This window comes from Eschscholzia californica, unplaced genomic scaffold (genome assembly GCF_041429995.1).
Source record: "Eschscholzia californica isolate CP2 unplaced genomic scaffold, dmEscCali1.0.p SCAF_4, whole genome shotgun sequence".
NCBI classification, from domain to species: Eukaryota; Viridiplantae; Streptophyta; class Magnoliopsida; order Ranunculales; family Papaveraceae; genus Eschscholzia; species Eschscholzia californica.
This window is the reverse complement of record NW_028238461.1, coordinates 51,752,657-51,775,845: the sequence shown is the minus strand read 5'-3', so window position 1 is coordinate 51,775,845 and position 23,189 is coordinate 51,752,657. Positions and strand designations below refer to the sequence as shown.

Sequence of the window (23,189 nt, the reverse complement as noted above, 5' to 3'; positions counted from 1 at the left end):
TATCTTTTTCCAGTTTTTCTACACGATGCATAGCAGCCTTGCATTGGTTTAAAGCAGATTCTTCATCATTTACCGATTGAAACGCAAGACGATCTTTTCTGGTGCACTCCCAACAGCCAATTTCTGAATCAAATGATCATCAATGAGATACATCTAGCATCTTGATTTAGAAGACTGCTAGATGCCAGTGCAAACTTCTTACGAGAAGAAAATGAAATTAGGTTTCTTACTGTTCTTATCGACTCAGCATCCTTCTTTACTATTCTGATCGAGTCCAAACTCTTTACGTTGTTTCCTAATACAGGAGGTGCATCTTTAACCAACCTTTCATCCTCGAGTATCCGGCCACGCGAACCAAAGACTTTTCTCTCTTCCCATATGTCAACCTGAAAAAGTAATAAGGTTAAATAACACAAGTTGTCTATTATACCTAACAATGTGAGCCCCCCTAAGAATGTTCATAAAAATGAGAAATGCTTATGCGGTAAGTATCCTTATCTAAACATTTATACCTAACAATGTGGAAGTACCACCTTAGGTGTTATTTTCCACAAGAAGTGAGAACAGTGACTAATTTCTCCATGTGTATGAAGAAAAAAGAACGAAGAGCGCGCAGCAAGGCTTGTGTCCTGGAGGGGTCGGGCACTTATTTTGCACCAATAGGTGCTTCAAAAAAGAATGGACTAACAGTTCATAGTTTAAATTTTATTGAACAAGCAATGAAGCAAAGATGAACTTCAAGTTAAATCACAAAGGAAGAAGTTATTAAACAACATAAATTTTCAGGTTTCTGCTTTGGTCTTGAAGAGGTGTGCAATGAAAACTGCGTTCATAACTACGTACTAGGTTCTATATAGAAATTACACAATCATCTTGTCAAGGATATAAGTTACTTACCAACCTGGAGACTGCTTTTTTTCCATGGTCATCACCCCCATCTAAAACTTCTTGAGGGCTGCAGCCTGCTGGTAGAACTCCCCAGAACTCATTCACAAACTCGCTTCCTTTCTTTTTACTATTTTGTAAGATGTCGTTCGCCAAGTACAAAAGAGATATCTGTCGCCCTCTTTAAGAACTTTTTAACATCTTGTCCCATGTCTCAACAACTTGCTTGGCTTTATCGCGATAGGAAATGCACAAGTTTGACAATGCTGATTGGTACTTAAGGAAAATATAAAGCGTACAGCTTTCACAGAACAAGATTTGTGCAAGTGGAAACAAGGAAAAGGTTACAGTTGAAGAAAATAACCACCACTTAGTGATCCCTTAAAACATGAATAGCTTGAACTCTGAATATATTTTCCAAATAAAACAGCAGCTAACACATTAAATGAATAAGGTCGTCGAAGTTATAGTAGAGGCGGGAACGGAAGAGGGAGGAATGAGAAATTGAAAAGACTTAAAAGGTGATGTTTGCAGGGGAAAAAATTATAAATATTTTTGTTTTCACCCAAAAATTTGTATCTCGAAAAATATCTTTATTTCCTCAAATCATCAACCTTTTTTTCAACTTTTGTCGTGGAACAGAAAGTACTTTCTTTCTAAGAGCATCTCCAATGCAAAACTAAAAAAAAATCTCTATTTATCCTATTTGTCAGTTTTTAATTGAGATTCTCATTCTTAGGTGGCGAAAATAGTGGACTTCAATTTTTTTTGTCACCAATGCAAACTCTAAACTTGTCTTATTTACTTATGCCGCATAGTTATTTTTGTAAATAAATAACTAGTTATTTAGAAAATACAGAAGATCCGATTTCTATTGGTTGTAAATCATCTCAAGAGGACACTCTAGAAATAAAGTGTCTTCTTGAGATATCTTTATTCCACCCTCGACACGTCATCTTAGAGATCCAAGTAGAGTGTTGCATTGGAGAGAGTTTTTAAGAAAAAAAAATTGGAGATCAAATGCGGCACTCAGAGTTTCTAAGATTGCATTGGAGATGCTCTAAGAATATTAAGAGAACAAGCAAAGAAAGTGAGAGAAAATGGCGGTCACAGTTATACGTGATTTTGGGTGGTTGGGAACAACGGTGGTGTGATGGTGAATATAAAGAAATTGACGCGACATATGTTGATTTTTGAACATAAAATTATGTTGGCTTTATGTCGATTAAGATCACATATTAGATTTTATAATAAAAAGGTCACATATTAAATATTTGAGATAAATAAGTTCCATTATCCAAAAAGAGTAGCTTAAACTTCATGGGACGTTTAAAAGAGGGCATCTCTATCTTAGGGGTGTTGGTAGGTTCGGTATCCAGTATTTTGGTGTCATCTTTTACCAAACCGCTCATGGTTTGGTTTGGTTACCAACCAAACCGTCAATGAGCGGTATAGATACTACTGGATACCAAACCATCCCTAGAAATAGTTTGTTCTCCATGAAAATAGGCGAATCGAGTTACTTTCTTCATACATTGGCGTATAAAATCAAGACACCACTCCTTAAAATCCTGAAGAAACAATCAAACTAAAATAATACGTCGAAAAACATTTTAAACATTTAAGACACGTGCAGGCCACCGACCTAAATATTATATAGTATCTAGTAACATTACTGGTACATGGATCATTTTAATCTAATACTAGCTAGTACATTATATTGTAGTGATGTTGTTGTTTTGTATGGGTAGTAGTTAAGTTATTCTTGTTTCTTGCAAGAACTTGATGAAAGATATGTATTTGTATGATATTAAAGAGATATAATAGATATATTTTAGAAAAAGTTATGTATATGTATAATTATATATATTAATTGAACTTGACTGGTTCGGTTTGGTTTTAATGGTTCCTAAAAATTGCATCCACTTACTGAACCAAACCAGTTGGTTTTTGGAAATCTACAACCGTACCAAACTACTCGTTGTCGTACCAAACTACTCGTTGTTTGGTTCGGTTTGAAAACCGACTGGACCGGTTTGGTTTGGTCTATTTTTGCACACCCCTACTCTATCACTCACCGACTTCTTCCCAAATTTAGTTTGAGGGAGGCATCATTAACATTTACATGGGCCGCCAAGACTACATCACAGTAGAGCAAATCGTGGTGATAACGTGTTATAAGATGACGCATACCATCTTTTAGGTTGTTATTGATACGGTCCGCTTTGACACACGTGGGCCTGACGATTTTAAAAAACTTCACTAAGAAAAGGTGTTTAACCTCTTAAGAGAAACATCACACTCCGCCTCACCACTTATGTTGGATTGCTTTACAATATATAAGAATTTTTATTTTTCCAAACGACTGAAAAGAAAAACCTCTACCCTCTATCAGAATACCAACTTAGCAAAGTTGGTGTGCCCTACCAAAATTGTGTTCTCCAAAGCCATCACCTTTCTCAATTAGTACATTTTAGTTTACCCATTCATTTCGTGTATTTGCCTCAAATTGATGATTGTGATCTACAGTAAAATAAACGGCCAAGATTGCTCTATGAGAACTCTTCCAGCCTTCGATTTTTTTATTTAGATCACATTGGACAAGATCTGGACCGTAGATATTCACCCAACGTTGACATTTAAAGTATAGACATTATCTGTGTGCCGTCGATAGTCTCTCTTGCTCTTTCTTCCCTCTACCTGCTCCATCAGTACCCTGCAATTTTTCTCTTTCCCTCGCTTAACCTCTCTCACGAAAATAAACCGGTAACCTAGAAATTTATCCCGGAGTCTCTTCTTTCCGATCCCTAATTTCGGCCAATTTTCCAAAGCTCTGAAGAAGAAAACCCTAATTGGCTTCACTTCTGCTTCTGATAGTCATAGCAGTTTCAAGATTGAATTCGAGAGGGGGGCTTATATGAAATTGTTAGGGGTTTAGCCTGCTGCTTCTATCGTGATCACAGGTTAGTTTCCTCATCGTTAATGATTATTTGTACTTCTCCCCACATCATTTCAACTACAATACTACTTGTTGGACTTCATGGGTATATAAAGCTCTCATTTTTCTAAGATAAACTTTTGCAATTTGACATTCAAAAAAAGGTATTTTTTGAGACTTAACCTATCTTAATTCTATCTTGTTTATCATTTTCATCTCTATTTGGTAGATTGTGTATCTGTTCCAGTGAGACTTAACCTCAAACAATATAGTTAGTGATGATGTCTTCATGAAAAAATGCTTATTGTTAGTTGTTCAGTTCTCCTCATTATACCGATCGACTTTATGTGCAGATCGCTTACTGATTATGCTTTAATATGTGCATGAGAATGAACTGGAAGTCTGTGAATCCGAAAAAGATAATAGTGGGGCTGAAAAACTCTATAACATGCCATTAGTTGAGACGTACAAACTGGTTACTGCATTTTGCTGAAATGGATGCTGAAGCGATAGATGCCGACATAAGGAAAAAGGAATCTGGACATGGCGGTGGTGTGGGGGAAGGAATGACTGATATTTCGACAGAGAAGGAGTTACAGTCACAAGATGAAGATGGGGGTGAAGAACCTCAATTGGATATGGAGTTCGATTCTGAAGATGCGGCAAAGACATTCTATGACTCGTATGCAAGACGTGTGAACTAGAAGTCTGTGAATCGGGAAGAGATAATAGCGGGCTGAAAAACTCTATAATACGGTATCAGTGGAGACGCACAAACTAGCTACTGCATTTTGCTAAAATGGATGTCGAAGCGATAGATGCCAATAGTAGGAAAAAGGAATCTGGACATGGTGATGGTGCGGGGAAGGAATGACTAAAATTTCTACAGAGAAGGAGTTACAGTCACAAGGTGAATATGGCAAAGTACGAGGATGTTCACAAATCATACACAGTAACAATGAACATTCTCGAGATGAGAGCAAATTGCAGCTGCCAGATGTTTGAGTTCTCAGGAATTCTCTGCAGACATGTATTGACAGTTTTCACAGTAACAAATGTTCTTACCCTCCCATCTCATTACATCTTGAAACGATGGACAAGAAATGCAAAGTGTTCTATAGGGTCAGATGAGCGAGGAAGTGAACTGCAAGGTCAAGAATCTCTGACCATTAGATACAACAATCTTTGTCGTGAAGCATTCAGATACGCGGAGGAAGGCGCAGTCGCCTCAGAGACGTATAATGTGGCCATTGGCACTCTAAGAGACAGCGGAAAGAAGATTGCTGTTGTGAAGAAAAATGTCGCTAGAGCTGCCCCCCTAGGTTTCACATTGGTGGAAGCGATCTAGAAGACAGTAACAGAAAGAAAGCTGTATCTGTTTCAGACATGACACCATTGTTATGGCCTCGCCAAGATGAAGCAACTCATAGCTTTAATCTCAATGATGCTGGTGTGCCACTATATATACCTACACCTACGTTGTTGCACGCACCTGCAGCGCCTACTGCTGATCTTAATGTTCCACACATGACCTCTCTTCTCCGGGATGATGGCCCTTTCGATAACATGGTACGGGTTAACTTGAATTAATTGAATTTAACTTGAATACATTTGTGCATTAATTGAATTTAACTTGGAGGCTTTCTTTCTACTCTTTCTTGATACAGGTAGTTTTGCCTTGCCTTAAAACAATGACTTGGGCCATGGGGAATACAACTTCATCCTCAGCTAATCGGGTAGCCGTGATCAGTCTGAAGGTATGTTCCTTCATCATTATTAACTTCTTGAGAACTTCTAATTATGTTGCTGATGTAAGACCATCCTGGTTCTGAGTCATGGTTTGGTAATTGTACCTACAATTAGTTTTTCTAGTATTAAAAAATAAGCAAGGACTTTTTTGCCGTGTTCACAACTGATATAACCAAAAGCTGCTGATTGTTTTATCCTTGCATTCTTGAAAGAGAATATAATGATATTCTTGTAGTTTTGGGCTTTGTTTGGTATTAAAAAAATAGGGGGGCTTGACATATTATTAAGATCATTTTGGCCATTTGCATCATTTTGAGATCTGCCAATGGTCATAAAAAAGGTAAGTAAGCAAGGAGATTTGTTACATAATGTCATAAATAGAAAGCGGTGAAAAGTTGAATCTCTGAAAAAGAAGATGTTTCAGTATCCAAATATTGATGTACGATTCTTTAACCTCGTAAGTTGATAACAATCTTCGCTTACAACTATTAAATTTTCCTTCTTCAGCTGCACGATTATGGAAAAACTCCCTCCGGAGAGACGGAAGTGAAATTTCAGTTGTCCAGGGTCACATTGGAGCCCATGTTGAGATCTATGGCGTACATTGGAGAACAACTTGCTTCACCTGCAAATAAGGTTGCTGTTATCAATATGAAGGTATGGAGACTCAGATTAGGACTTCAATTTATATTTCACCCAATTTTGGACAAACTTCTTGTGATTCCTACTATGGTACTAGTGTATCGTGAATTTACATATGGTATTGTACTAGTACTAGTTAGTTCTACATTTCACGTTATCACACTCGTAGGAGGCTTATTTCACGCCAATACGAAAATGTACTTGAGAGATGCTACAAAAGAACACACAAATTGAAAAAAAAACATGGAGTAATTTGGGCTCCTGTTATTACCTCTATAAATTTGATTGTATTTGCTAGTTTATGATAAACTCTTTGAGTCTTTGGGAACTAATGTCATGGTGTCCATGTTTTCCGCACCCCTGATCATTGTATCCTCAGGAGTAGTTCTAGAACGTGCATACTTCCCTCTAGGACCAACACAATCGTATCCACAAAATCAACTCCGCAAACATCTTTATATGTTCCCCGACAATGTCGGGGGAATGGCATTTTGCAATGGAGAAAGGATCCTCTGTCATGTTAAAGGATGGATCTATCGCTTCACATGTTTTAAATGAAAATGGTAAAAGGACATATTACGTGAGAAAAATTAGAATAATGTTGAGTAAGTATATAGACCTCTAGATATCGATATATGGGCTAGCTACTTTCTATCATTTGCAATTGTGTTTTATTTTATTAACAACATTTTCTATTTTACTTTTGTAGCTTCAAGATACTGAAACAATATCAGGAGAACTAGAAATAAAGTTTCAGGTATCTAGAGACACACTCGGCGCTATGTTGAGATCAATGGCTTATAATCAGCTCCTCGGACGTCTTTATATGTTCCCCGACAATGTCAGGGGAAATTCATTTTGCAATGGAGAAGGGATCCCTTCTCATGTTTACGGATGGACGCATCGTTTTTCATTTTTATAATGAAGATGGTAAAGGACATATTACGTGAGAAAAATTAGAATATTGTTGAGGAAGTAGGCCTCAAGATATCATTGACAAGTAATTGAGTGTCGATTAACGGGGGTAGCTGAGTTTTGTTTTATCTTCGTTATAGTTGTCTATTTATTTATATAAATGTCGATCAGTTGATCAATTGACACTTAATTAACAGCATTTTCTATTTTACTTTTGTAGCTTCAAGATACTGAAACAATATCAGGAGAATCAGAAATAAAGTTTCAGGTATCTAGAGACACACTCGGCGCTATGTTGAGATCAATGGCTTTTATTCGCGAGCAGCTAACTATTTAGCATGTAAATGTTCTCTGTTCTATACTCTACTTAGCAAAATTCACAACTTTAATTTGAATAATCCTGGTCTTCACAGTGGTGCTGGGTTTTCTTTTCGAACATTCATTTCCTTTTGTCTAACTGGTTAAAGGAATTTTGTTTGAAGAATAAATTAAGCACGATGGTGAGTATGGACTTTTGGTAGAACCTTGTCGGTACAGTTGGGCAGAGTAGTAGGAAGGTGAATGTCCTCTTCCGAACTGCTCACCGACTCTTTATCTGTCGTTGTAGCCTTGTAGGCTTACTAGCTCTGAATGTAACCTTTGTCGAGCTATCTCATTATACGTAGGTGTACATGGTCTTATAGGTTAATAGTTACTATACATAATTATAGTTCGATTAAACAGTGGGTGAGTAATCTATATATAATTGTAGTAATTTAGTAGTTACTATATATAATTTATTTATCTAAGCAAAGTTTACATGAAGAAACAATGGTTACATCAGTTGAGCATTCAAAACTAAAACATAAAATCCAGAAACAACTCTTAGCTGTGACTCCTTCAAGTGCAGGGGAACTTCACTACGAAGTATAGAACCACACATAAACAAGATGTGAACCCTCTGGCCTCTGCCCGTCTTTATGTTATCAAAATGATATTTTCACTTTTTTATTACGAGAATGAGCATTTCACATTCGTATTATCAGAATTATATTGTTACCTTCTAAATTTAGGAAATGACTTTTTGACCTTTATGTTGTCAAAGTGACATTTTACAAGTCTATACCAAAACAACAGCTTTTATCTTTATGTTTATAATATTGTTGTCATTAAATATTATCAAAATGACCATTTTACTTCTATATTATTAAATTATATCCTTACCCTTTTATAATCCCAAAAATAACTATTTACCATTATGTTACGCGATAACATTTTTATTTGGGTGACATCCGTTTTGGCTTTCATAAGTGCCTGACAGTTTGATTTGGCCCCAAACTTTCTATTTAGTTTCCAAATTTTCTCCAACCTCCCAATTATACCCGTTCCGAAATTTATTTTTTCCTTTCTCTTTGTCCTCGTCAGTTAACAATTTCCACATCACCTTTGTCAACATAAGAGATCATTAGAGAAAGTCGTCGGCCGACAACTTTTTCCGCGACCTCCATTTTCTTTTATGTTTCATCTCTTCCACCTCTTTTTCCTCTCTCTTCTCTTCCATGTCTCTATCTCATCTTCTCTTTCTCACTCTCTCCCTCCTCTTCTCTCTCTCTCCTCTTTTCTCTCTCTAATCTTCTTTGTTCCGACGAAGGGGTTTGCCTTTGCCGGAAATCAACTGGAACTGGGGTTTTCTTCAGATCTAGACGATTTCTGGCGAAAGAAAACCCCCTCGCCGAAACAGAGAAGATTGAGAGAGAAAGAGATAAGATGAGAGAGATACATGGAAGAGAAGAGGAGAGAGAGAGAGAGAGAGATTGGAGAAGAAGAAGATTCAAAAAAATGGAAGTCGCCGGAAAAAGTTGTCGGCCGACGACAATCTCTTTTGTGGACAGATTTTTTGTTCGAAATTGTCACTCCACAAAAAAATGTGGTTTTGCCTACTATGCTTTACTACAATTTTCATGAAACCAAAGATGGTGATTGATATTACTGTCAGTTTCACGAAATATCGGTATTAGTTGATAATAGTTGCGGTCTTCGAGAAACATAGTTGGTTTTGGCCAATCTCGTTTCCTATTACAATTGTCAATTGCTTAACTGTGTGTGGAGTTTCATTTAGCTACAACATTGGAAAATATTTTTCGTAGGAATCATGAAAGTATTCTCTGATTCCGTAGAAAATGATTGGAACAAGTCTTCATTTCCCTAACGACCTTTGTCGAGCTATCTCACTTACAGGTACATTGTTTGACACATACAGGGGCGCGCCACTCTCCAACTTATGGCCCCAATTTAGTAATGTTAAAGTGTACTTGTATAATATAATTAGGGTTAGATTTTATATAAAAAAAACTCTGTAGCTTTGTTGATGAGGAAGTTACGTCTGTCCATAGCAAGTCTCAGGTTCGAACCCCTCAACTCAAAATTTTGTTTTTCAAATGCTTTATTGGATAATACCTAAGGGCACCCAGTCCAAGCCCACATTATAGCTATTCTAAAGGCATCTCGATCTCTTTATCTATTTGTTTTCTTTTATATTCTTACTAACTTTGTTTCAATGTTTTCATTTCTCTTCTCTCTCTATTACAGTGGTGTGGCTGAGATTTTGGGAGCTCGGTGCGAACTTTTAACCGGGGCCCTTCATATGATGTAAGAATCAAATTTTTTTTACATACGATATATTAGTAAAATATCTAAACAATTTAACTGAAGAAAATATTATCATGACAAAAATACGTTAAGTAAAAACATTAATGCATGAATGATTAAATAGTATTTGTCGGAATATTAAACAATAGTTAATGTAAGTAAATAAATCTATGAACACAGTTTAACTAAACATTTGAAAGATGCAATTATATGAATTAAAAGAATATTATATAACAAATGAGTATGACTTGGAAAACACAATGCTACACGAAAATCCTATACCTTTTGCATATGAATATTAGGTGACGAAGAAAAATATGCACACTTACATAAGAAGGCATAGGAGGCTATTGTATTTTAGTAGTTAAGAGAGAAGAAAAAGAGAGAAATAAAGACAATAGTAGAGCAGGGGCGTGGCGAGAGGGTGCATCCGGTGCCGCCACACCGCCCCCCCCCCCCCCCCCCCCCCCTGCTTAGGGGCCCCTATCTAGTAAAATGAGTTAAAGTTTATATCTAAAACGCCATGCACAATTTGCATACAAGTGATAATAGTTCAGTTGGAGCGTGGATTAACTAACGCTTGGACGATCCTGGTTTCAAATCTCCCTATAAATGCCTATTTTTTTGAAGTCTATGTATGATGAATTGACCAAACTTTATAAGCACCTTCTTGCTTAAGGCCATGAGTTTTTAAGGCCCACTTTTACCTATATTCCTCTTCCTCCTTTATCATCCTCTCTTTCTTACTATATATAATCTATACTTTTCTTATTCTTCATCAAAAAAAAAAGTTAGATCATTTAATAAGCATTTCATTACTCATTTCCTTGATCTATTTATCTATGTTATTATAAGAGAAAAATAATTATTTCTATTTTTATTTAAATTTTCTAACCAAATATTATTGTTATATTAACATTTCTAATCAAATATTTATATGTAATCACATAATTTAAATATTCAATAAAATTATATTCTTCATCTTTTTCTATAATCAACGATAGTGGTATGCCCGACCAGTCTCCTGGCTGAATCTCGGGCGGGCGACGTGGTCGGTCCAAATTTAGAGAGAGAGTTCTTACTTTTTCTCTCTAAATCTAGCACGACCACGTCACTAATTCGGTCGGGAGACTGACCGAGCATACCATCATTTTTGTTCTATAATTATGTCAAATAAAATTCGAACACTTTTTTTGTATTAAAATAATTATGGAAATGATATAGAGACATCTTTTTTTTTTTTGATGAAGGATACATACATTTGCATCATGTGTGATATTTATCAAAATTACACAAAAAATTGGTTCAAATTTTGATTTATTCTTTTACGCGTAATTTTTTTTTTGCCTTAACGATATTATATTAAGGGCTCCGAATAAATTCTCGCGCCGGACCTCCAAAACTCCAGCCACGCCACTGAGTACGGTTCTGATTTCTAAAGTAAGAGTTTCCACATTACACTTATTGGGTTTATGTCTTTTAGGTTTTTGACGTTTGAGGAATGTAAAGTGATAAAGTAGAAGGAAGAGTCTACTATGTTGGGGTTGCCCTTAAACAGAAGAGTAATTGAGCTTTCAAGATTTAGATAAAAGTTGAGGATTCATCTATTTCCAAAAATTTCCATTCACAAATGGATAGTTTGGTTGGTATATATCCTCATACGTCTATTATGTATGAACTTTCAAACAAATAAGTACTCCTTCAACAAAAAAAAGACAAAAAAAGAAAAACAAATAAGTTACTTACTATTTGTAATGATGATCTAATTACTAGTACTTGACTTTGAGAAATAACCCTTTTTTTCAACTTTGTTTTGTAATGATGATCTAATTACTAGTACTTGACTTTGACTGATCCTTAATCAACCCAACCTACCCGTCAGCACAAAATGCATCAGATGGTCAAACCGAGCCAATAATCCTTTCCAACAGATTATGCAAAACAAAACCGTAACTTTACTCGGGGAAATCATTTTTCTTAGCAACTTCCACTTTTTAGGCAAAAAGAAAATTTCTCTCTTAATAGAAGATGAGGGAGATTTCGTTGATCCTCTTTAAAGGAAAATAATTTTTTCAACATCAGTGAGAAAAATGTATGTCATAGTATATTTTATTTTGTTTGCATGGAGGAAGCCATTTTTGTCTTATAGTTTTAGGCCTAGTTTTATTGAGTCAAAAAAAAAGGAGGAACCCATTTTTGTCTTATTGAGTAAAAACAGGGTGCTGTATAGCAGCACCCCAAAGAGATTGTCTTTTGCCTAGATTGGACTTCTGTATCTCTATGAGTTCGTAACCGTCCATCTAAGCTACAAAGATTCCCATCTCTTTGAAACCTAAACATAATTGGCATCTAGGGTTTGCAGTTGGAGTCTCGTCCATTTTTTTTTTATCTTAATTCAGCAGCTGCAATGGTGGTATCTTTCTATGATCTTAACACCAGATCTGGTCTTCATCCCTCAAAGAGTATCTCTCCTCCAAAACTTATAATCATGAGTATTAGTTCTCCCTCTCTCCCTCTCTCTCTATTATTTATATTAATCTCTCTAGATGTAGAATCATCTGTCTCTTTAACTTCTTAATCTTTTTTGATTTTTCAGAGATCGGGTCAGTAAAGATGAAAGTAAGGCTTTTGTCGCAGTTCTGCAGAAGATCGCTGGATCTTTTTCTGGTGTTTCTTCAATTCTTACGTCAAGGTTTGTACTTCCATCATTATTTACATCATTAGTCATAAAATTATAATATTGTACATAAGAAGCTCCCAATTCTTGTTAGACGTAGATCAGATTTGGCCCCCGAACATATCATCGGACTCCTCAATGTCTCTCTCCCTAGGGGATCCTAAATCTAGGTATCGGTTTGTGCTATTAGCTCTCATTTAGAATTGTGAGCAAATCTTCTAGACCTGCCTCTTCTAGGCGAGGTGGTCCAATTGTGGCTACTTGATTATCATCTTCTTTCACATATTCCATCATTCAAGAATTTCTAGAGAGAGAGAGTTGTTAGGAAACTAGAGAGAGATGAGATTTTTTTAGAGTGAGAAACAAAGGGGAAGATAAAAAACTAAGAGGACGGCTTTTTTTTAATGGCCGCGGCTTTAGGGAATGAAGAAAATTCTCCGGGGAAATTTTTTTGAAAATTCTCCGGGAAATATATTTTTATGGGGAAGACAGCATACATTTTTTTGAAAGTTCTCCTCCATCTCATCTGTTCTCTCTGCCACTTCATCTTCTCGCCACCTCATCATCTTCTCCGGCAAAGGTCGTCGGCCGGCCAATTTTCCGGCCGGCGACCTTCAAACATAAAAAAGATTTTTTTTTCTTCTCTCTTCCTCTCTCTCTCTAACACTCCGGCGAAGGGAGACCTTCGCCGGAGGTCTGGTCTGTCCATGAACAAACCAGATCTGGTCTGTCCATGAACAGACGGATCTGGTCTGTTGATGGACAGACCAGACCTCCGACGAAGGTCTCCCTTCGCCGGAGTGTTAGAGAGAGAGAATTTTTTTTTTATGTTTGAAGGTCGCCGGCCGGAAAATTGGCCGCCCGATGACCTTCGCCGGAGAAGAAGATGAGGTGGCGAGAAGATGAGGTGGTAGAGAGGTGATAAGATGAAGGAACCTTTTTTATAGCATCTTCTAAAATTAGAAGCCCCTTAGCAATAAAACAGAAACATAAAAGTCAATCTTATTTGACTAGTTTTAAGAAATGTCTTTATTCTCCGGACAATTTTCTTTATTCCCCAAAGCCGCGGCCTTTTTGAAATTCTTAAAAACAGTTAACAATGGAACGCAATAATGGAAAAGGGGGTCATTTGGATAAATGTATTGATAAACTAGGCGGCTAGCAGAAAACTAGTCATAAACTAGAGGTAAATTTAGAAAATAACTTACCGAAGAACATGTTTATTCTTCTAATATTACAAAAATGACCAAATTACCCCTTATACTGCCAACATGATTTTTTTACTTTTTTTAATTAGAAAAAAGATTTTAACTCTTCTAATATTATTAATTTGACCATCTTACACTTTCACTACAAAATTTATATCATTATGTTTCGACGTTTTGAAAATAAATTTTTTACTTCACTTTATATTATCAAAATTACATTTTTTCCCATTTCTTATGAAATGATTTTTTTATCCGTGAGTTATCTAAATGACAATCTTACACTTTTATATTACAATATTACCATTTTACCCCTATATTATCAAAAGTATATTGTTATCTTTTTCAACATTTAGAAAATTTATTTTCATCCTTTTGTTATAAAAATGACATTTTTATTCTTTTTTACCAAAATAATTTTTTACACTTATGTTGTCAAAATGACGTTGTTGCCCTTCTATATTACAAGAATGATCAATTTACCCTCATATTATCAAAATTTTACTGTTACCCTTTTGTAACTGAAAATAATTTCTTATCTTTATGTTGTAAAATGACAATATTTACTTTTCCATACTCAGATGATATATTTATTGTTATGTTGTCAAAATCAAAGAATGAAATGTCGAAATATTTCGACCGAAACGGTCGAAATATTTTGGTTTTTCAAATTAGGTAGACGAAACTCTACTTACAGATGTTTCGAGCAAGATATCGTCCGACATCTACAAAATTTCGATTGAAACTTCAAAATCTTCGAAATCAAACCGAAAAATACCAAATCGATTGAACAATAGTAACATTTTTGGTCGATTTGTTCTTCATTTGATTTACAGTAACAGTACTTGTCACCTCCTTGATTGGAACTCCAAAAGAATTGAAGAGATTCGTCTTCTTCATGACTGTTGAATCTTAGAGAGAGAAAGAGCGGCAGAGAAGAAGGAAGACGAATCTCTTCCAAACCCTAATGTTTTGTTTTGTAAAGATATTTTAAAAGCGCCCATTTTAAGTGTTAAAGGCGCCTTTCAAGGCAAATTCGTCAGTGTAGGAAAGAGGCGCTTTTAATACTTGCGAGAGCACCTATAAAACTTCCCTTTTGTGTATTCTGGGCCACTTTTTAACTTTTAAGTCAACATAATTGTTTAGTTTGTAACTTAACCCCTAAAATAACTATGAAACTTAAAATTATTCAACTTAACACCCTGATCTAAGTGTAAGGTTGCAGATTACCTCTCCAACTAACGAAGAATTGTGTTACAGATCCGCAAATCTTTTTTATTTTTGACCCATGTGTGCTTAATAATGGTTAAAGAGTCGTGTTATAAACAACTAAATCATACTTCTACCATTTCTGAAGATTTGTAAAATTTCCACACTGACCGAAACGTTTCCACTTTTGGACCGACCGAAATTTCCACCGAAACCGAAGTTTCATTCCTTGGTCAAAATAACGTTTTTACGTTTATATAGTCCGTATAACGTCTTTATCCCTTGCGTTGTCGACATGATATTTTCATGTTCATATTGTTAAAGGTGGCCTTTTTGCCCTTGTACGATACAGAATGACCTTTTTGCTACTTATGCTGGCAAAAAGAAAATCACCCTTATACTTAAATATGATATGATACGTTTACATTTATATCTTCAAAATAACAATTTTGCCTCTTATATTTCAGAATGAATTCTTTTACTCTTTATGCCAGAGATATGATTTCTTTTGTAATTGCAGCCAGTGTTATGGATTTATACAGTTTTTTAGAGAAAAGTCAAATTTTTACCCTTAAACTAATTTCTAAAATATGAGGGGTGCCTTAGTCATTTCTGATTTGAATCCCCAATTCCTTGGCCAAATATCTTTTTCTCACCAGAACTCCAGAATCAAGAACAAACCGAGTAGGGAACCAAAAACCTATCGATTTAGTCAGTTCTATAGATTGAAGATGTAAGTTTCTAGGTAAGAAATGTTTCTTCCAGTCTTCTATGTTATTCTTATTAAATCTCTACTAGTTCATATTGTTAAGGTGTCTTTTCTGCCACTTTTATTGGCATTTTATGCAAGAATATATCTATCAATGACGGCAAACATGATATTGTTACATTTATATTGTTAAGGTCACTTTTCTGCCACTTTTATTGGCAAAAAGAAATTACTCATTGATTGTTTGTTTAGATTGACAATGATTTTGAATCATCAACTCATTGATTGCGTGAATTGACAATTGTTTTGAATCGTCATTTGATTGTGGTTAGGGGCCAAAGATGGTTAAGCGGCTGAAGAAAGTTGGGGGGAGCAATGTTGAGGAAGAGTATAATTTTCGTTTTGAAGATGGAGAGAGTGCAATAGATGAAGAAGACGAGTCAGATGAAATGGCTGATTTCATCGTCGAAGATGAAAATGGAGATTGTAGCCATGAGATTTTTCACCAAATATTTGGTGATACCGATGAGCTTTTGAAGCTTCGAGAAGCGAAGAGGGTTGGAGAAGATCAACCTCTTACACTCACAGACAAGTATATAATCGAGAGGGATAATAGGATATGTGATACCGATGTACCTGAAAGAATTCAGGTATACCTGATTTTTTTTTGACACTTTGAATAAGTATATTGAAGAGAAAAAAAAAACTATACAAGGGATCTATGTAGTTGGTCTCGGTGCGGCCAAAGGCTAGTATTAGCGTTAGAATCTTTGAAGATCTTGTTATTTTTGTGGGTTTTCTCTAAAGTTACTATTCCGAGACGTAAACTCTTTGAGAATATTAGCCATTGATAACCAACCTTCTGCTTTGTTACCCATGGGTATACAAATGGATCTTTTCCTATTAGCTCCATCTCCTATACATTGTGCCCATATGTAGTCTCCCCTACTATTTATCATGGATTCCCACAACCACAGACTACTACCATCCCTATTGGTTTATGGACAAATTTGGTATACCTGATTTTCTCTATGGCTTTATAACTCCATTTAAGTTTAAGTATATCATCTTTTATTTATTTTTTGTAGATATCTGAAGAAAGCACCGGGCCTCCTCCAACCGATGCAGTTAATATAAAAAATGAGAGCGAATGGATCTATAAGCATCTTTGTATCGAGAAGCTGGTTATTTTTCCTTTAGAAATGAAGGAAGAAATAAAAAAGATCTTGCAATTAATGAACACTGACAAATTCGAAGTACCCTTTATTGCAATGCACCAAAAGGATATTTGTGGTACTCTATATAAACATTTCGAAGATGAAGCTAGTGGCGAAGATAAACACACACAAGGTGTAAAGTGGCACAAGGTAATAATTCCTAGTTTTTATGGTAGCTCAAGTGCTTAGTTCTCTCGTTTCTATAGGGGAGGACAAAGGCTGGATTGAGGGCTTTAAAGTGAAAGAAGCGGGAACCATGGTATCCCACCTTCAATTCGCGGATGATACGTTGTTCTTTCTGAAAGCAGACCATAATCAGATCTCAAAACTCAAGGACATTTTAATCTGGCATGTGGCAGCTTCGGGGTTGAAGATAAATTTCTACAAAAGTCAGGTGATCGAAGTCTGTGTAGTTGAGAACTTGGATGATCTTAGCCGGGTTGTTTGGATGCACAAAAGGTTCTCTTCCTATTTCCTACCTAGGGTTGCCGCTAGGTCAGGGATATAGATCGAAATTATTTAAAATCAAAGCTAGGGTGTCTGTCCACCTCTTGCAAGTTTAATATACTATAACATTGTCTGATTATTTGAATTAATACAATGAAGTGTTAATGGCTCTTTTCTCTTGCAGGCACTTTGGGCCATCAAGGACTTGAACAAAACGTGGTTGTTATTAAAAAAGCGGAAGGATGCTCTTCAGCTATACTACAAAAAGTGTTCTGAAGAAGAGCAAAAAAGGACTTCTGATGAAACGAAACTGAGATTGAACCAGCAAATCCTCAAGGCATTGAGTAATGCTGACTCCGAGAAAGAATTAAACTTCGTGCATGCGAAGTTTAATTTGCATTCTCGGAGTCAAGTTCGTGCAAACTTACCTACAAGGTTATCCTTTTATAGTATATGCCGTAAGGCTGGTTTATGGGAGGTAGCAAGAAAGATCGGTTGCAACTCGGAGAAATTCGGTTTGTATATCTGTGGGGAAGAAATGGTTAGTTTTGCTTCAGTTTAGCATACCATTTCATTTTTTTTGCGTTTAAGGATAAGATTTGTAACTTACTTTATTGTAGAGAGTCGAACACTTTGACCATGACAAAGATTCTCCGGAGAAGATAGCTTCAAAGTGTAAATCTTCAACATTTGACAGTCCCCAGGAGGTCCTGAAGGGGGCTAGACACATGGTATGCATTTTTTTCCCTCGCTATTGTAAAACTAAGATTGTTGTATTTTTTTGAAAATCTGAATTAATACTTTATCATATCAATAGTTAAAACTTAAAAGGGAATCTGTACAAAAGTTTTGTAATATAAAAATATCTATTTTACGCCATTAAGGCCTCTCCCAATTGTAAATGAAATCAAAGAAAGTGATGCGGATAACTTTTTTTTTTTTCTTGTTAACCTTTATTCGCTGCAGGCAACAATGGAGATCATCAGTGAACCGCGTGTTCGAATCTATGTTCTCGGTATCTTTATGGAAAATGCTGTAATCTCGACTAGACCTACACGGATGGGAACTGTGGTTATTGATACCTCTCATCAATTTGCGGATATAAAGTGGTTAAGGGAAAAGCCAGTGAAATTATTTTTAGATGCACAGTGGCTTCAGATCCAAAAGGCTGAAGCAAACAAACTGATCCAAGTTACTGTGAAACTGTCTCAACGAGTTCTGGACAAGTTAGTTGGAGACTGCGGCAAAAACTATCTCAGTAATGGTGATTGTGGAATTGCTAATCTTTGGAATGAGCAGCGAAAGCTGATTTTGCAAGACGCGCTTTTTAACTTTCTTATTCCTAACGGGGAGGATGAAATTCGTTGTGTCCTAACGAGGAGGGCGAAGAAATGGCTTCTTATGCAGTATGGCATGCGTCTTTGGGAGAAGGTATCTGTGGCACCTTATCAACGTGAAGGAGCTGATGACTCTGCACCAAAAGTCCTTGCCTGCTGTTTGGGTTCTGGTAAGCCAACAACCACATTTGTGATGCTGGATTCATCTGGTGAGGTGCTGGACGTGTTCAATCAAAAAGATCTTCCAGAGTTTGTGACTAGGCACCAGCCACATGTTGTGGTTATTGGTGCTTCAAATCTTCAATGCGTGAAGTTGAAGGATGACGTTAACAAGGTCATATCTAAGGGAGGTACAAGGGTTGTTTATGGGGATGAAACCCTGCCTCGCATCTACGAGAACTCGCGTATCTCTTCAGACCACTTACCTGGGCAGCCAGGTCAGTGTATTATCTTTCATTGGTCGTGCTTACTTAGTTGGTTTTCTTACCATTTTACTTTTTCATTCTCAGGGATTGTTAGGCGTGCTGTTGCACTCGGTCGTTATCTTCAGAATCCATTAGCAATGGTCTCAACTCTCTGTGGACCAGGAAGGGAGATACTCTCTTGGAACCTATGCCCGTTGCAGCATTATTTGATTCATGACAGCGATGAGAAATATGACATGGTTGAACAAGTCATGGTTGATATAATCAACCAAGTTGGGGTTGACATTAACTTAGCTACCAGTCATGAATGGCTATTTTCAACTCTGCAATTTGTTTCTGGCCTTGGACCACGAAAAGCAGCTTCCTTGCATACGGCATTAAGAAATGTGAATGTTGCCAGTTGTGCGGAATTAAAATGTTGGCTTAAAGAGAAAGTGTTCACCAACGCTGTTGGTTTCCTTCGTGTACGTCCAATTGGTCTGCAAACTAAAAGCAGTCAAATGATGGTAAACTTGGATCAGACTAGAATGAATCCAGGTTTTCCAGATCCTCGTTATCCATATAAAATACCAGATCCAGACGAGGAATTCTATATGATTTTAGGTGAGACTAAGGATACCATTGCAAAAGGAAAAGTTGTGCAGGTAACGGTTCAGTCGGTGCAGCATACACAAGTGACTTGCAGCCTGGAATGCGGGTTGAGAGGGTTTATCACGAGGGAAGAATATAGTGATTTCCAGGTTGACTTGAGGAATGAATTAAAAAGAGGTGATATTCTTATGTGCAAAATTATATCCATTGCGAAAACTAGATTTCAGGTGTATCTAAGTTCCAAAGAAAGTGTGATGAAAATAGACCGTTCCCAACGTTCTCGAAACCGTGATCCCTACTACAAGCCAGATGACAGCAGTCTGCTAAAAGATGCAAGCAAAGAAAAGGACCGTCCGAAGAAACATTTCAGTCCCAGAATGATTGAGCATCCGCGTTTCAAAAATATCACATCTGATGAAGCAATTGAGGTATGACCTCTTACTGATTAAGGTTTTTCTGGTTTTTTTTGTTCTTCTCCTTCCTGATTTCTTTCCAAGAATGAAATGTCGGTATATATCGACCGAAATGGTGGAAATATTTCGGTTGTTCAAATTAGGTAGATGAAACTCTACTTACAGATGTTTCCACCGAAGCCGAAATTTTATTCCTTGTTTCTTTCTTATTCTATTTCCATGTTTTCTAATATAACGAAGGCTTTTTGTCATGATTTCTTGTTGATCTCTTCTTGGCAAGATTCAGCTGCTGCTGAACTTATCTTTTCAAAAAAAAAATCGTCCTCTTCTCTCTCTTTTTTTTCTCTTACAAAAGGTAAAACCTTTAAAGTAGCCAACTAGCCTTTAAAGTAGCCAAATACAGTGTAGTAGTGTACTAATTCTTACATTTATTTTTCCATAGCGCTTTTAATTCAATTTTTTAAAAAAAAGATGTTCATGCTTTGACTGACCGTCCCCTTGTATATTCAGTTCCTTTCAGACAAGGACGTTGGTGAAAGTATTATCCGTCCCAGTTCAAGAGGGCCTCTGTCATTGATGGTTAAATTTTATGAAGGAGTTTATTCCGAAGAGGACATATTTGAATGTGGCACTAACAACATTCCCAGGTCCCATTGTCTTGGAAGACCTCTACAAATACGGGAAAAAACATTTGAGGATTTAGATGAGGTAATGTTTTTTTTTTTTTTTTTTTTTTTTTTTTTTTTTTTTTTTTTATGAATTGGTATGTTCTCTTTAGTATAATATATGGGGAGAATTTAGATATTCCATGTGATTTAGGATTATTAAGCATCTTCAAGGGACGATATATCGAACCGAAATCCCTGGTGCTCCTTGTTTGCGGAAAGTTTAACCGTCCTAGGACCTGATAGAAAGGGACAGAAACACAATGTATTTGCGAGCGCTTCGGAAACATTACATGGAAATTAAACAACACGTAAATGATAGCTAGGTTTAGGATCTCTTTCTAATTGAATGTTTTGAGTGCAATGAGTGGGGATGGCAGGAGGCCAATGGTTTAACTCTCCCAACGAAAAAAATTGACCAGAAAAGCTTCATATCAATATGATGGTTCTCCTCTAGCTTACAACCAAACCCAAAATGAAACAAAGGAAATCAAAATGATATGAAAAAAAAAGTGGACTGCCCATCATCCCATTAAACCATTAACCACCGAAATCCTCTTCAATGATCAGAAGAATCCAGCTATGAAAAGTACAAACGGGAGAGACATTCTAACTACTTAAACTATGATTTTTTTTTTGAATAATACTTCAACTATGATTAGGAAGAGCAAGATTAAAGAAATCTCGATTCTACTGACGAGTTTATCATAAGTGCATAGGTTGGGGTTCTAGATTAAACTCCAATCTAGGAGCAATGATTTTTATACTTCTAGATTACTTAAACTTTAACTGATGCCCTAATTTTATGTTTCAAGTTTCAACAAGTAGAGACTACTTACCTGTTTGGGAGCAATAACAACAGAATGACTAATGTTTTGATTAAGACATTCAACTCCATACCAATCTACAAATTTATGACTCGATTTACGTTATTTGATCCAAAAGGGAAATCTCTGTCATATATGTAATGAAGACTGTTTGCAGCTCCTAATTAATTAATTGATGTTCTTTCATACTATCTGATCTGAATGCCTACTTAAGCATTATGGATCTGCATGTTTGATCCTGGATTGACAATCCTCCTAACTGCTTTGTCTTCACAATTGTAGGTTATGGATCGGTATGTGGATCCGTTAGTAACTCACTTAAAAGCTCTGTTGAGCTATCGCAAATTTAGAAGGGGCTTAGAAGACGAAGTGGATGAGCTACTACGGTTGGAGAAATCCGAATGGCCCAATAGGATAGTATATTGCTTTGGTATTTGTTTCAAATATCCAGGAAACTTTGTTTTAACTCACATCTCTAGTAGGAGCCTACATCACGAGTATGTCGGCTTGAGGCCTGATGGCTTCAAGTACCGAGGTCGGATGTTCCAAGACATCAACATGCTTGTGTTGGATTTCCAGAAGGAAATCCTTAATGCACAACCTCGGCCATCAATGAGTGTTTCTAATGATGGTGGTTATAGAGTTTTGGACAGAGGGCAGTCTTCCCACAGATCAAAAAGATGTAAGATGCTTTTTCTTTATCCAAAATTGAATTAGTAAGCACTTTCTGTACACTGATGTGGGTTCTGTTGTTTTGCTTTTCGCAGCACGTAGCAATAGGCGCAGACCTCCACACCGGCGGGGCGCTCGGGAAAAGAGAAACCCATAGAGTAGAGAGAGAGAGAGAGAGACAGAGAGAGAGAGAGACTGCCCTTGTAGTAAATGTTTCTTTCAAAATTTTCTGTTAATTGGTCATGGTTTTCTCTGGAAGTTTGATTAGTAGGTACTCTCCCAAAATTTGAATCAGATAAATCAACTTCTCTGTTTCCACTACTAAATTCTTCAGATCAAAATTTGAGGGCCATCTTTATTTGAAACTGCATTAAGATTATTACCCAGTATAATCTTTCGAAATCTTATTTCAGATATAGATTGCCCAATATCAAAGTGGGAAACGAATTCCATAGATGAACATCTCAATTAGACCCTAAACTCAATGGAGAATTCCATTACTTCTTCCGTTAATAACCTTTCCCAATTTCCAAAGAAAAAAAAACCTTTTTCAAACTCTCGTGCCTTCTCCCATGCCTCTACTCTTACCCAATCCTCTAGCTTCTTCACAAAATTTCGTGTGGAAAAGACTTAAACCAATAAAGCAATGGATTCATCAAGCTTTGAAGGTTAAAAAGAGTATGCTATTGGGTGTATATGTCCTTGTCAAATCTAGTTTTCATGGACATGTCAAAAACGAGTTATGATTTTTTTTTTGTCCGAGCTGCTTAATCGCACAACTTGTGAGAGCTATCGTTCAGATAATTCGAGTATTAGTCGAATGATAGAAAGATATTTCAGAATAGTAAAGAAGAGATAGTTGGAGATTAATACTTCTCTTGTATATTAATAACAATGTGGGTTACAGGTATTTATAGACTAATGAAATACAATTAGGGTAAATCTAGGATAAAGATTACAAGTATATGATGTTTATCTAAATACAATATGGAAACTTCTGGAACATTGAGACCGGCGGGACCGGTCTCTCTTGGTCGA

At 36.3% G+C, this 23,189-nt stretch overlaps 2 protein-coding genes across 15 annotated transcripts; both read left to right on the top strand.

The window, feature by feature from the left end:
- Positions 1-3,548: 3,548 nt before the first annotated feature.
- On the top strand, positions 3,549-7,937 carry LOC147545890 (protein FAR1-RELATED SEQUENCE 3-like). 9 transcript variants are annotated; one of them, XM_086636741.1, is made up of 6 exons: positions 3,549-3,848; positions 4,177-5,392; positions 5,491-5,580; positions 6,080-6,229; positions 6,924-6,971; positions 7,350-7,937. In XM_086636741.1, the coding sequence occupies exons 2-6, from the start codon at positions 5,210-5,212 to the stop codon at positions 7,464-7,466; spliced, it is 588 nt and encodes a 195-aa protein (XP_086492867.1). In that variant the 5' UTR covers positions 3,549-3,848; positions 4,177-5,209; the 3' UTR covers positions 7,467-7,937. The 9 variants fall into 9 exon arrangements, with proteins under 9 accessions (XP_086492867.1, XP_086492863.1, XP_086492862.1 ...); XM_086636737.1 differs by having other exon boundaries at positions 6,924-7,144; XM_086636744.1 differs by having other exon boundaries at positions 3,552-3,848; positions 4,587-5,392.
- Positions 7,938-11,538: 3,601 nt separating this feature from the next.
- LOC147545889 (transcription elongation factor SPT6 homolog) lies at positions 11,539-22,472 on the top strand. 6 transcript variants are annotated; one of them, XM_086673294.1, is made up of 13 exons: positions 12,052-12,249; positions 12,354-12,449; positions 12,529-12,604; positions 15,508-15,593; positions 15,890-16,207; positions 16,646-16,924; positions 17,406-17,762; positions 17,842-17,952; positions 18,188-18,995; positions 19,068-20,002; positions 20,498-20,695; positions 21,762-22,161; positions 22,247-22,472. In XM_086673294.1, the coding sequence occupies exons 5-13, from the start codon at positions 15,899-15,901 to the stop codon at positions 22,306-22,308; spliced, it is 3,459 nt and encodes a 1,152-aa protein (XP_086529420.1). In that variant the 5' UTR covers positions 12,052-12,249; positions 12,354-12,449; positions 12,529-12,604; positions 15,508-15,593; positions 15,890-15,898; the 3' UTR covers positions 22,309-22,472. The 6 variants fall into 6 exon arrangements, with proteins under 6 accessions (XP_086529419.1, XP_086529422.1, XP_086529421.1 ...); XM_086673293.1 differs by lacking the exons at positions 12,529-12,604; positions 15,508-15,593 and having other exon boundaries at positions 11,539-12,249; XM_086673296.1 differs by lacking the exons at positions 12,529-12,604; positions 15,508-15,593 and having other exon boundaries at positions 12,013-12,249; positions 16,646-17,168.
- The last annotated feature ends 717 nt before the right edge of the window (positions 22,473-23,189 follow it).

What these genes read in the sequence shown, in the direction of transcription:
- LOC147545890 (XM_086636737.1), top strand. Translation starts at nt 5,210, where the DNA reads ATGACACCATTGTTATGGCCTCGCCAAGATGAAGCAACTCATAGCTTT. An exon ending in TAGCCGTGATCAGTCTGAAG is followed by an intron (nt 5,581 to 6,079) that starts GTATGTTCCTTC and finishes TTCCTTCTTCAG; the next exon opens with CTGCACGATTATGGAAAAAC. An exon ending in TTGCTGTTATCAATATGAAG is followed by an intron (nt 6,230 to 6,923) that starts GTATGGAGACTC and finishes TTACTTTTGTAG; the next exon opens with CTTCAAGATACTGAAACAAT.
- LOC147545889 (XM_086673293.1), top strand. Translation starts at nt 15,899, where the DNA reads ATGGTTAAGCGGCTGAAGAAAGTTGGGGGGAGCAATGTTGAGGAAGAG. An exon ending in AAGGTGTAAAGTGGCACAAG is followed by an intron (nt 16,925 to 17,405) that starts GTAATAATTCCT and finishes TTTCTCTTGCAG; the next exon opens with GCACTTTGGGCCATCAAGGA. An exon ending in TGAAGGGGGCTAGACACATG is followed by an intron (nt 17,953 to 18,187) that starts GTATGCATTTTT and finishes TATTCGCTGCAG; the next exon opens with GCAACAATGGAGATCATCAG.